General features: G+C 37.4%; 1 protein-coding gene across 1 annotated transcript; it reads left to right on the top strand.

Moving 5' to 3' along the window:
* Window positions 1–6848: 6848 nt before the first annotated feature.
* On the top strand, window positions 6849–14192 carry LOC140232355 (uncharacterized). The gene is made up of 5 exons (XM_072312481.1): window positions 6849–7053; window positions 8761–8844; window positions 11689–11769; window positions 12695–12835; window positions 13689–14192. The coding sequence occupies exons 1-5, from the start codon at window positions 6849–6851 to the stop codon at window positions 14087–14089; spliced, it is 912 nt and encodes a 303-aa protein (XP_072168582.1). The 3' UTR covers window positions 14090–14192.
* The last annotated feature ends 764 nt before the right edge of the window (window positions 14193–14956 follow it).

Here is a 14956-nt window from a genome sequence, read left to right as displayed (position 1 = left end):
AACAATTAATTGGATCGATATTCATTGTAATGAAAATCCTCACTACATTAAAGATGGCTGTCATAAGCAGGGTAATACTTGAAACGTACTTTTCTGCGACTTTCTTACATCATTTATCTCTTACATCTTAAAGTCACGAGATATTGGGGTCTAGGGCAATATACCCCAGACCTTTCCCCTGACCCTAACCCTAATCCTAACCCAGAACCTAATCCTAACCATAACCCAACAACCCTAACCTTAACCTTAATCATTCTTTACTATAACTTTATCACTAACCAGTATTTAGATGGGGGAATTGCCCTGATACGGAAACTGATAACTACCTCATCATCCTTGTTCACTGTGATTTGTTATGAATTCGGAAAACATTCTTATTCTTTGTCTCAATCACTAATAAATACTGTTACTCTTTACCAAGGATAGGAATACAAACAATTTAAAGCTGATCAAATGCAAAGTCTAAAAATCATCCGGAACTCTCCTTTAAAGGCATTGTTTACTATTGGGAGCAGTAATTTAAAATTTTTCCAGTAATCACATTATATATATGTCAGTTGTATATCACAAAACATCTTACCATATAAAGATTCCGTAATAAAGCCTAAAATATATGGAGATATCACTATTTTATTTTTCTCAATAAACCTTACCTGTATGCGGTTTATTCCACAAACAATATTTTATCATAACTATATTAATCACATTTGGTCACATCATTTGAAAATACTTAACATTGATTATACAATATAGGCCTACTGATTAAAATTTCTACATTGGTTGTTTCTATCCCAAACTCACATTCTATAAAGGTGGGTTTTTGTTTCATCTGCAAATGGCAAATAATACCTTTAAGTGTGGCAAAGGCGTTGGTGTGGTTGGTATTATTCATCGATGACTGCATGATTATGTACTTTATTACCCTAGAGGATTGTACTCTGTGAAGATAGTACCCTACACTCTTATTAGCTCCGAGCCTCCTAACTCTCCATGGAATTTGACGACGTTAAAGAGAAAATGGAGGAGAATTTTGTCAGTTCATCTTCACAGTTCCCTATCGCGATCAGCTGATGCAAGTTACACATCCCAAGGGTTTGTTGTTGTTGTTGTTGTTGTTGTTTAGAACACAGAATATATATACCGCCAATTTCAAGGAGGATATATCACATTCAGTCTTAGTTGCAGTAAGTTTTAATTTCCACTTGTATGAAAAAAAAAAAATCACTTGGACAAAATCAAAAACATTCACAAGTCATGAAAATAAACTAGCAAGATACATCATTGGAAATATATAATTATGTGAATAAGACGTACATGATATACTATATTTCATGTTATATCTTTAAGTATGTGATACACTCAGGTGGAGGAGACCGTAATCGATAAAACCGTCATCGACAATTCAGACCTGTGATGAGTCATAACGATTGTCATGATGAGTAACATGATATCACTAGCGACCACCATGATATCATAAAAACGCCATTCAAAGAAAACGTTTTGTCATATCTTGCGCTTCGTGATATATAGCGACATTATTTTGATACAAATGTAAATCACTATATATACGCGCTATATTATAACATTATACAACTCAGCAAAAAAAAAGAAAGTAAACACTTTTTCCAGTTAATATTTTTCATAGAAGATTTTCATAAAAATCAGTGTGTAATATATATCATATCAAAGATTATTTAATTTGCTATCAACCTGGTAGGTTTATACAAAGGGAAATTTTACGCATGAGTGAACACATCCGTTTTTATCCCCCAAAGCAAAAAAGTAAAAATAGCAGAATTGGACATATTGAAATTCATTTGCAAATGCCCTCCAAGGTAGCAAATGATAACAAAAGACCAATCTAACGCAATGAGAGACATGAATGAAACAGCAGAAATAAGTGTCCGTTCCCTTGTTTCCCTTTATATTCAAAACAAAAACAAAGTGGAGAAACTGAAGGTGGAACATAAGCATTTTCCATCAATTCAAACTTTAAATGACATAGGGAGTAAGCCGTAAAGGTGATAAAATCGACATAATATCCTCATTTTACCTTTTAATTAAGGAATTTAAGAATGTACGAGACACATTCAAGGACCAAATATTATTTCAAATTTTCTTAATTTGGAATAACTTTTCAAATCTAACTTTCTTTGTTACCATAATTTTTCTCATGTCTTTTGACTGCAGATTTGACAGAAGATTCTTCATTTTCCTTCATTATTTTTTGCCTTTCTTTATCTTTGGAGGGTTACAGAGACATTATTGAGATCATAGATTGATTTTTGCAAATTCATTTGCATTTTTATTGTGTTGAATTTGTCTTTTGTTCTCATTATTATATTGAAGAGCAAATACGCTTGAATAACAACTTGTCCATTTTGCAATTTTTACTTTTGTGCCTTGGAAGAGAAAAACGAATGTGTTCACTCATGCGTAAAGTTAACATTTTCATTGACCTGCTAGGTTGATAGCTAATTAAATTATCTTTAACATGGTATATAAAATACCATTTTTTAGCCAAATAGTTTATGAGAAAGATACATTTGAAAAAGTGTTTACTTTCTTTTTTTGCTGAGTGTACATAATAGCAGTATATTATATACTGTATATTTCTGTTGAATTGTGAATCAAACTTGAGTTGATAATATCGAAGAGCTCATGCAAACTTGAAATCTATAAATCAATTCAAATCTTATAAAATTACATCAAATTTCTGTTCATCTCTGTGACGTGATCAAGGAAAGCAGCGCTTGATATGGAATTTAAGATGCTTGATTTGACGCCACCGAGGGATTTGTGTATATGAAAGAGCTGTTTAGTTTGCAAGTTAAACAATAAATCTGGAATCGGCATCGCTTTGGCAATTCCAAACACTACTCTGTAAAAGTGGATATTTTCGCGCGACTAATTTTTCGCGCTTGGCGGGAAAAAAAAAAAGAGTTTCGCGTGCTTTTATTTTCTCGCTAGTTTCTGGTCGCGCTAAATGTGCGAAAATTTCAACACCGCGAAAATTTCCACTTTTACAGCGGATGGCTAATAATGAGGAGGGGGCAGTAATTATCGCTCACGCATTACGCCAATTAAACATGGATACATCGACTGTATAGCTTCGTTAATGACCATGCAAGGTGTAGATTTCAAATAAAAACGAATAAAACGAATGTTTTTAATCTCTAATTTGTCTGGCCTGGTATAATATTCTGATGAACACACAAGGAAGGAAAACATCATTTCCGACGTTACATATGGTTGCTAGATGCATAGAATTTTATCTTGAATCTGTAGGAGACCAAGGGACCTACCTACTGCAATCATCGAATTTTGATTTGATTAGAACCGGGAGAGCTGCCCGTACTGGGGATACTAGCTCCCCACCCAAGCAGGGTAAACGGGACGCCATCAAGTATTCATGGAAATTTCCGCTTGGTCGATCAGAGAATGGGCAATGATGCGCGAGGATGTGATTCCCGAGCTCGTATCTTATAAAGCCTCAGAATTCTCCTCCCTTCGAAGCTGTTGAGCTATATAGGTAGACTGAATATGAGTTAGACGCGAGGTCATGTCGAAATACTTCCGATGACTCCTTTGCCTAAGCCGTTTATGTCACATAACTAGACATTGCTAGAAGGATAACAATGTGTATTAAGGTTGTATGATGTATTTGTATGCGTTTGACTGTACGCACTCACTGAAGAACTGTAAAACAAACAAATACAAATGAATCAATATTTGTAAACAATCCATATGACTTCCCACTCACATTTTTACTAATTTGGAGACAAAATAATAGTTGCCTATATAGTCTATCGCATTTATATTAAAGAACTAGACTAATCATACATTAGTAACTCGGATGTGTATATCAAGGGAGTGCTATTGTCAGTAATAAGGCTCTGAAATATTTACCCAAGCCGATTACTCTTTGACCAAATGTCGTTGGGGCTTGAATGTGAGAGCTTGTAATGCCTCTGTCACAATTGATGATTTCCTTATGATTCTGTGTCAACCGTTACACAAGACACACACTCTGTAAAATGTTGACATCGTAATTCAAATAATATCATATTGATTTTTGTTCGTCATAAAATGGGGTGTTTCCACCCCTATGTCTCACGAGAGTCACAGCTTTTAATAGTGTGCACTATACTCCGAATAACATAGTTATAGTTAACATAGTTAAAGAGATAAAAACGAACTATATGTGACATTTTTTTAAAGCGCCGCCTGCTAGGATGCAACTATGAAAATGTTTCACTTAATTCTACAAAATGGTGACAAAAAAGCGTAGACTCAATATTTCAGATCATTTTTTTCTTTCTTTTTTTAATGGGAAGAGTGAAATCTGTAATAAGTGTGTGGCAGACTGGACTCTTAACTTCTTCAATATTTCAGACGTTCAACACTCCTTGATGAACATGCACTGATAAATAATATGTTTATCCGGTATATAGGCCTACTATCTCTCTCTCTCCCTCCCTCTCTCTCTCTGTCTGTATGATTCTTTTCCTGTCTCTATCAACCCTTTGCTTGTATTTTCCCAAGTAGGCGAGATTTAGACCAAGATGGAAAGAAATGAGAGTTAAAAAGGGAAAAGGAATTGGCAATGAAAACAAAAGTGAAAAATGATGCACGAAAAAACGGCAATCAACAAACCCGGAAAAAGGACTGGATAATTTATAAAGAATTCTCTGGCAGAACTAATTAATTCATGTACATGTCTATCAGTTTTTGCTTTCAAAAGCTAACATGAAAAAGCATATTATATCAAATTATGGGGATTAGTTTATTTTTTATTATTGTAACCACAAAATGGTTTATATGTCTTTTGTGTTTTGGTCCCTCCCCGGAGAAGTTTTGGAGAAGTCTCTTTACAATAAACTATTCCATCAACACATTTAAGTTCTTATAATTGAAAAAGGCGCCTTCTGAGCACATTCACTTGCCAAGGTGCACACTCGACTCATTCTCTTGTATCTAGACTTTTTTTTTGTTGTTATCGCAATGTGATGCCAGAATAGCCGATAATGTGGTTTTTCTGCTTTCGATAAGTATCTCACATGATGTATGTTTTGACGGTTTTCTTTCCCCACTAGGCTGTTGTATCTTCAAGCTATATGCTTATTCGACGACAGTCTTCTGCATTAATTCTTCATCCCACAATACACGTAACACAATTCAGTCATACCATTGCTTCACTCTCCTCAGCAGCTCCCAATCAACATGTCTTTTTTTTTTTTCTTTTCGTCAATCTGTTTGGTTAACATCCACTGTACGCGTAAATTTCAATTATGTTCGGATGTACAGACTGTATGCCTTATTGTGTTGGAAAAAGAAATGACTGTACATTAAATTTTCTAATATAACATAATTATATTCAATGCAAAAATAAAATCCGAAAAAAATGCAAGTGAACTGAAACTGAAAAAACAAACAAACCACCCAACAACCTGAAAACGACAAAGAAGAAGCGACATGGACAAAAGAGAGCGATTAGAAAGGAAATTGATAACGAAAGAAGTAGACAGACAAAGAGGGTAAAATTTGAACACATGTAGATGTCTTTAGATTACAAATGCTGAGTTTACTTCTCGATAGTTGTGTAGGCGAGGAACACTTCAGGGATCATTATCTTTTGCGCACAAGTCGGCCCAAAAGCTGATGCAAACACCTATTTGTGTCCCTAAGTCACTTCTTTTGAAAGGTCGTATTTTCCTCCGGAGAGTGGAGGGGCCTTTTTCTCTCAATCTTCTTTGAGATGTTGGTTTAAGTCACTTTGATGTCAATACGTGGCACGTCCGTTCATCATCATGGTACGGTGTTGTTGATGAGCACCACACATTCTTTTGCAGCACTGCAGCGTCGGGAAGTTCGCCCCATGTGATTGGCCTGATCAACATATTCAGAGGCACAGCTTGGCCAAACGACTAATCAACGATCGCGTTGTTTCTGTGGTAAGCTATCAAGCAACAGCTAACCACTGTCTTGGAGGAAAGGGTTGTCTGCATAACGCCATCCCGAATCGTACGCCAAGCGCTCGAGTCGGGCAGTGCATCAAGCGGGACAATGATATATCAAACGTTTCACTTCGTGCTTATCGCTTGGTGGGAAATGTTTTCGAAAGGAGGGTAATACATGTACTATGATTAGCTGGTGCCAGTCGGGACATATAGTGAATTTTGAAAGCGTGGAATGTTGTGAACGAAACACGTGAGTCGCTGACTTTGTTTCCCAAATAGAAATCGTGCGGAATTCATTGAAAAGTGAATGCCAAGGAAACCTATCGACTGCTAATAAGACAGCACCTGTCTTGATTGTGTTTATACCATTTTGTGTCTGCTAGAGATATCATGATAGAGGCCTATCTGATAACCATCTCGAGTGAAGAAGGGACAATTGCAATCGCCACACATCGTTGAGGCCCGGAGTTGAGGCCCTATCATGATCACACATCAACAAGGATATACACGATAAACACACTGGAATACAGAGACAAGCTTCCTACTAGATGCAGCAGCGGTTTAAAAATTTGCTTCACGAACTGCATCCAAGCACGCCTTTCTTCACAAATGCCTGTGGCGTCGTTTTCCTTTTCGTGAACGTGACAAAAATGTTGATTATCAGCTAACACACACACAGTGGAGAAAACGCATACCGGTCAACAACTGCTGATTTTTTTTTTTTTTTTTTGAAATCTTCACGTTGATGCTTTAACAACCTCTTTGCGATTTCTTCTTTCTTGTGTGCCCCATTCAGCATATTACAATCCAAGGAAAATAGTAACGGATTAAAAGTTTGGCTCGTCCTCAGTTCATTAAAAGGAGAACAGCGTATTCATGAGAGAAAAGATGAAGGTGAAGAATGTATCACTAATTGCCCTGACAGTCTGGGCGGTGGCTGGGTCCTACCTGGCTCTTCTTCTCATGGGCGTGGCTACGTTCACCAACCGTTGGATCAGAACCACCGAGACCATCGATAAGGATTTTCCGAACGGCACTCTGAGGACCATTATCACGATGCAGTCCGGTCTACTTACCTTTTGTAGGGACAATGGTAGGTATAATAGCCAGAGGGGAGTGTTGGAGGAGATGCGTATGGGGTGATTGTGAAGGGTGGATTGGGCGTGGTTAGAGGAACAAAAAACACTAAAAGATGACACCCTACCCTGCACGGAAGTTGTCTCTAATTTTCTTCGTTAAGAACTTCCATGCCTTTAATTTCATCTCCTTTCAAAAACTTTTTTCTTTAAGTTACATCAGTTAGTTTATCTCTTCATTCAGCCGACAGTCGATCCATCTACCACTTCATCTATGTTCATACTTAATAGTCGTAATTACCCTGTCTCAGTGTCAGTGTTTCACTAATCTATTCATTCAATAAGCTATACTCTCTATAAAAAAAAAAAAATCGAGTGAAAATATTCACTCTTGAAGGAGTGAATACAAAAAAGAGTGAATTTAGAGTGAAATTGTAGTGAATTTCGAGTGAAAATGTTCATTTTCATTTTTTTATGTTTTTAATTGCTTCTTTGCTCTTTTCTCAGATAATCTGTCTCTCCTTGCTCAACTCGTAACCTTTATTTGGTGCTCTTCTCTAATTCTTCATAACACTCAGTTATAATTAACTCAATATCTATTTCAAGCCCGCACTAGACGGTTATCCTAGGAGTCAGCTAGATAGATGGATGGTTGGTAGATGGATAGATGAATATGGGCAGATGGATAGATGGGTAGATGGATGGATATCCTCTTCTCCTATATCCCAGGAGAAAGACTGCATAATAGTGTGGTGGAGCTAACCCTCACACGATCGCTCGAGTACGCATCATCATCATTATATAATGTTGTAGAGTTGCTCGTAGTGCTGCAGTAGTTAAAGGACAAGTTCACCTTCATAAACATAAGGATTGAGAGAATGCAGCAATATTAGTAGAACACATCAGTGAAAGTTTGAGGAAAATTGGACAATCGATGCAAAAGTTATGAATTTTTACAATTTTTGTTTTGGAACCGCTGGCTGAGGAGACTACTAAGGCTCGTGATGTCATATGAGTCCAACCGTACAAAAGAAAATGTAAAGAAAATTCAACATATTTTCACTTTTTTCGCATAATAAAAGAGCACTTGACTTGCCTCTTTCTAAAAGGCAATGGGAATAATATTACCCATAACATACGTATGTCAGTAACGAGTCAAGGGAATGTGTACTTTCTTTTCAAAAGATGAAATTTTGTGAAATTCTCTTTATATTTTCCTTATATTGTTATACGCATGTGACATCATACACTGCAGTAGTCTTCTCATCCAGCGGTGACTGCACAAAAACTTTAAAAATTCATAACTTTTGAACGGATTGTCCGATTTTCCTCAAACTTTCAATGATGTGTTCTACTATATTGCTACATTCTCTCAATCCTTATGTTAATGAAGGTGAACTTGTCCTTTAAGGATCTCTTGATTAATAGATTTGGAACTCGGGTGACAGGTGAGAAAAAATGGCTTCGTAGCTGCCGCGTTTTCCATGCAGACTCGGCATACATACATACATAGACGTGACGCACAGCGGTTTGTCCCGTGTTTGTTGTTGCTTTTTTAAACAAATTACGTGTATCGTCTGGATGCTATCGGATTATTACTTTTTTTATTTTTAATTTCTGAGTTTTGCGCGGCAAGAAAATCAGGAGACATCAGCGAAAGGTAAGTAACCATGCAACTGTGACATAACTATACACTTTTTTGTTTTGTTTTATTCTGACCTCAGTACGGTACAAGTGGATCAGTCGTATCCCTGACAACGGAGGCAACGTCTCTCAAAGTGCCCTGAAGGAGCTGAACCCTGACCCAGGTAATGTATACCGTCAGTAATAGGGTTGCTATGACCGTTGGAGGTTGTGAGGGGTAAGGCATGATGGGAGGCGTGAGAGGCATGATGGGAAGGGTAAAGCATGATGGGAGGGGTAAGGCATGATGGGAAGGGTAAGGCATTGTGGGAGGAGTGAAGCATGATGGGAGAGGTAATGCATGATGGGAAGGGTACGGCATGGTGGGATGGTTGAGGCACTAATGGGAGGGATGAATTAAAGGGACTGTACAGTACTGGTTGAGGTAAGGATTCACATTTATGATATTTTTGGTGAGATAATGAGAAACGTCTTATGAAATATGAACGAGCATGTAATTTCAAGAAGGATTCGGCGTTTATTTGATGAAAATTGACCTTGAAATGGCAGAAATATCAACAACAAAAAAGCGATCATAATAAAATTGACCGGCCACAACTTTTATTATCTCTTTGTTTTACCTTGTTTTTAGATATCTCAGTCATTTCAAAACCGATTTTCATCAAATAAAGTTTTGATTCCCTTTAGAATTGTATGCTCTTTAACATTAAACATAGAATGGTTTCTAAATATCTCGCAAAACGTTACAAGCTGAATCCTCACCTCAACCAGTACTGTACAGTCCCTTTTAACAGCGTAGGCATAATGCGGGATGGCGTGGAGTATGATGGGAGTAAGAATGAAGGCAAAATAAGAAAAATGATAATCAAGCAAAATACAATATATGGGAACAGACAGGAGAATAATATGAAAAGACTGGCATTGATATTATAAGGCTCTGGCTGCATCGTCCGTGTTCTGGTGTGCACTACGCATGCGCCAGAGCAGAAGAGAAACTGATTCCGTGTGCATCTAATTTGTGTTATATATGGCTGAGGCCTGTTAATCATTACTGAATGTAAGTCTTCTGTGTTTCTATATACGCGATATTCGGATAAAATAAACCTACGTCTTTCCGTATGTTTGTACTGTACAATATTGTTAAAGTGTCTCCATAATATACCTTTTGGTGTTTTTCCTTTCATTAAAGGAGAAGTATCATTATGTAATATTTGCGAAAAAAGAGAAATCATAAGCCAACAAATCAAAATGATGACACCATTGTAGACATATAATTATCATAGACCTGTAGTGCATCATAATGGCTGTTTTTGTGTGGGCTGTGCAATAACGACGGGGTTGATCTCAAAAGAGAGGCTAGATCAATGAGAACGATGAGTTTGTATAATATGAACTCTGGTATCTTGTGAAAATAAAAAAGGAAAATTTATTGAATCGAATATTTTCCCTGACATCAAGAAAGAATCAATTTATGATGGATTATTATGACATGTTTTATTTATGTTTGAATAAGCCAGTTCGGAGCACATGGGTACAGAAATATCAATGACCTTTGTTTTTTCCTAGTTGGGTATAGGCACTTCACTTGTTTAAAAAGTTTATGGAATTCATCAATCATGTTCAACCAAAGATCACCTTGCGTAGACCAGGTGACCAGAATGATCTGTCGATTACCACTTGGAAAATCATCCATTTCATTAATTTGCTTTGAATGTATTAACTGAAAATTAAGATTATTTGAATATTCATTACATCACAGATGCTTCTTTCAGTGAATTTAAGAACCAGCATGCCCTGGTTTTTCTGCTCGTGTGCAAATTGGATCCCCGAACTAGCTTATTAATATTATGGACTCAGCTATACTTGTTCAAAAGAAAAAAAAAATTAGTCACTTTGATAATGCATCTTCAAACATTGTGATCTTATTTCAAATGATTTTACGATCAATTAATCTATATGTGGTTATTAGCACACACACACACACACACACACACACACACACACACACGCATCACACACACTGAGAGTCATACGTACACACTGCAACACAAAATGAGATTCACACAGATTCAATACTGCTTCCAAGAAAGGCTACAATATTATGAGGAAGAAACATCGAGGTATGTTTAAACCATCAGTTCGACAACTCGTCTCCAAAAAGCTCCACGTGCTGCTGTCTATGTAAGAGAAGTCTATTCTCCCTGATCAGGCGATAAATACCTCCGTCGCGCGGCATAATTCATCGGCGTCATGGCACGGGCTCGTGAATAATGCATGACCGTCATCGAAACCATCAATTCCCTCGTCGACGATCATCCTGCAGCGTCAACGGACCCAGTGACACAGCAAGTGCTTTCGCATCCGCAATCGACCTCGCGTTTTCGCCCACATCGCCGACTTACGGACGCCACCCAGCAATGGGCGCCCCAAGACGGGTGGTATAATACGCGATCATTATTATACGGACGACGAACACACGAGTTTGAATATAATTAGGAAGAACGGCATATACCCCGATAACTGTTGATGCGGAATAAACAACTATTATTCAAGAGGGCGAAAGTACGAGTCGAATACGAGAAGAGTGTTACGGCAATGAAAGCTCGCAGAGTAGCACAGAGAACCGCGGCAAAATATTCGAAGAGAAATCACTATCATTGTAATTTCCAATTATTATCATCATTTCATTTAAATATGCTTTCATATTATATTCATCATCATTACGAGTATCATTGCTGTAATTTTTACCATCATTGTAGGGCGGATACAGGAATTCTATAAAGAGGGGGCGCCTTTACAAAATTAAAGGGGGCGCACGCACCCCTCCCCATTATTTCTTTTTATTTCTTTTATTTTAACAAAAAATAAAGGGGGACCCTGTGGATCCGCCACTGTATCTCGTTATTGTCATTATCGTAAGGTGAAAGACTAATCTATCAAAAGCAAGATTGGTCTTTCTCATCATCTCTCAAATAATTGGTTCATTTTTGCTGTTTTGTTTCCCCCAGATGACGTAGAATGTGGAAATATTCGCGACACCCTCCCGGAAGGCGACGAGCCACCCAAGAGTATAACTTCAGCAGTTTTAGGTATTCAATTAAAACCTAATTGATCTGATTTTAAGTATGTTCCGTCATATTCTCTAGTATTTTACTTAGATACAAATATCCATAGATAAATCATGTTCTATGTTAGTAATATTTTATTATGCATCCAAGCTGAATATCATATATCATTCGTGTTACATGCGTGTGATGAATTTTTATTGAGAAATATGAAAATAAAACTAAAATAAGATGTGAGAAAAAAATGAAATGAAAATGTCAGATATATATATATATATATATATATATATATATATAAACGTGTTTTCGAAATGTGATGACTGTGAATAGGATCACTAATAATTATGCAGACATAATATAATAGCAAAATATTCCATGGGAATCAATAACAAGATCAATCAAAGAGCAGTAATTAATCGGTCAGTTAATTAAGAACCTGATAATGAATATGAATCAAAATGGATTAGACTGGCCTCTATATTGAAATATTCTAACAGAAGACCTTGCATAATCTCTGGCACATTTGCATCGTTCAGTGTATCGATACACTATCGATACTCTGAAGCAGATCATTCCACATTGACGAACTGCTTTCAAAAAAGGGATAACCACTGACAGAAAGCAGTTTTACATCGATGGAACATTTAGCACGGGCATTCGATATAGTTGTTTCAGTTATAACAATCTACACTTCATTTATCATTCATCAGTGATGTCCCCCTTTGCTCTGATAGCTTTTGAAGAGAATTAGCAAAAACACAAAGGGACAAGAGTTATTGTACATTTCATATTACAGTCATCCATTAATAATCCGTGCACGTATCTGTGCTAGTTGTGTGCGACAGTCTTTTCAACATTATACTAAGAGACATGTGGTTGTCACGCGTATTCTTAATTCAGTTCTTGCTCTGGTTGTTCTTATAATGTTCATCTGTTATTGTTTCCACAGCTCACGTCTTAAAGGTGTTGCCGCTGTCCATTTGTAGCCTCCTTCTGCTCTTGCTGACGTCACTCTTCAGCTCAATGGGACTTTTCTTCCCACAGCGGCGCTGTTTCATATTTTTCACCGGAGCGGCGCACATACTGGCTGGTATATAATAGTACACCTTTTGACAATTTCATAACTCTGCGTACAAGCGTCAGCATATTTACTGAGATATTTCATTTAGTGAAACAATTGCCATACATTATATATATTTTTTCTTTCTTCTTTTTAACGTCATGTAAGTTCTGCGCATTGTAAAAACATTTAAATCAAATATCAAGATCAAGAGTAATTTCACATAGCGTCGTAATATCGGTTAGAATAATGTATGTAACAGAATAGATTTAATGTCACGTGCATATGACGTCACAAGCGGAGAAATCTCTCTTTCGTAGACACACGAAGAGAACAAAGTTCATTATGCCTCTTTTTTTCTTCTTTTTTTTTCCTGAATCTGTATGAACGGACCACGTTATTCTGTCTGAGAGTATTGTAATTCATGACAGGATTGTAAAAGGTTCAGCGAAATTAAAAAAAAAGACAAACTGTTGATGAAGTAAGCTAGAAAGATGCAACATTAATAGTGATAATAATGATCCCAGCTGTAAGGGATGTAACCAGATCTTTTAGTCTGTTACCTTTCAATAAAATATCATTGTAGCTCAAGCTCCATAAGTTTCTCGCAATTTCTTATTTCACCCTACAATGACTCTAAAACTTAGCATATAAACTCTGAAAGAAAACTAATGGTTCAGTAGCATTGTTTTGTTGTTTGGGGATTGGGGTTGGGGTACGACATGCCTGATATAATGAACAAATTTCCAGGCTCTCGTGCACCTCGTTACATTGAATTTTGACTGAAATCTCATTAAGTACTATTATCATGCCGAGAGTGACGTATAGAGGCAAAGTACACAATTTCTCCTAAAAATAACTTTGTTACGGTTTCCATCCTTAGGGCTGTGTTCTCTGAGTGGACTAATTCGGTACATCATCGCCGTGAACGATGCGGTAATCGAGAAACATCCGGTGTCGTCTGAAGACCTCTTCTCGCACCGGTACGGCTTCTCCTTCGTAGTCGCCGTCCTGGCTTTCTTCCTCATCAACTCGACGGGCGTGGCCAGCCTCTACCTTTATATCCGCCTAGAGAAGATGGCTGTCCACAGCGAGCAGGAGCGAATTCAGCACCAGTTGATGACCATGACCACGTGTGTCTCCCATGCACCCGACATCGAGGTCCACGACGACGACAACCGGGAACACAGCCCTCTGAGGCCATCTATGGCGGGGTCCGACTACCGCGTCCATCACCCGAACTCCCATAGTGATATCATCCAAGCGACGTCCATTGAGCTGTGATACACAGCAGCAGTGTAAAAAAGTTTTAATCCGTGGGAAGAGAAGGCGGCTTGTTGAAACTCGCCGGATAGGGACCTTGTTCAGGACAGAAAAGCAGGAAACATTCGAAACAAGGCACCTTATGGTGACTTTAATCCAAGTCGTATTCTTGCCCCTCCTCATCTTAAAGAGGTGCCTTGGTGAGTTTCAACACGTCGCCTTCTCGTAGCACGATTAACGCTTTCTATGCCAATGAGTAAAAGGTGCAAAAATTTCACACACAAATCTATGAGCAAGTAACAACGTCGTACGCAGAGGGTTACACTTCTGTAAATCATGTTAGTTACACTGGATAATGTTTTAAGCAAACTTTATATACAATCACTGTGTGCCGTGAATTAAAGAATGTAAAGTTTTAGACTTAATCGTAATGCGTAACTTTATCTGATAGATAGTATGACAATGACATTTAAGAACAATACATATATAATTATTACAAGAGCTTTGGGTGTCAGACTCGTTTTGTATTTTTTTTCACCCATGAAACAAGGCTCGAATTATTCCCTCAATTAGTCTACCATTCACAAACATTGCGTCTTTGCAGGATGTAGTCAGCTTGTTTTAAAATGTGTATACGGTATACGGTGGTATAGCCAACTATCCAGTCCTAGCGGTTTCAGTGGTGATGATGATGATGATGATGATGATGATGGATGATTGTAATAATGTCGACGAAACAACAGCTCACTTCTATCTATTTTGAGAATGATGAAATGTGTGAAGTGATGTATGGTAATAACGATGATAATTTTCCTTCTCCTCGCCATCAACATCAAGATAATTATATTGAAAATATTGATAATGAATGCAAACACTAACGGACCTTCG

Source organism: Diadema setosum, chromosome 8 (genome assembly GCF_964275005.1).
Source record: "Diadema setosum chromosome 8, eeDiaSeto1, whole genome shotgun sequence".
NCBI classification, from domain to species: Eukaryota; Metazoa; Echinodermata; class Echinoidea; order Diadematoida; family Diadematidae; genus Diadema; species Diadema setosum.
The sequence above is the reverse complement of the archived record's forward strand: the minus strand, read 5'-3'. Positions and strand labels throughout refer to the sequence as shown.

Excerpts from the sequence above, each read along its gene's own strand:
- LOC140232355 (XM_072312481.1), top strand. The coding sequence starts at position 6,849 with ATGAAGGTGAAGAATGTATCACTAATTGCCCTGACAGTCTGGGCGGTG. Across the intron at positions 7,054-8,760 it reads TACCTTTTGTAGGGACAATG|TACGGTACAAGTGGATCAGT; the intron begins GTAGGTATAATA and ends TTCTGACCTCAG. Across the intron at positions 8,845-11,688 it reads GGAGCTGAACCCTGACCCAG|ATGACGTAGAATGTGGAAAT; the intron begins GTAATGTATACC and ends TGTTTCCCCCAG.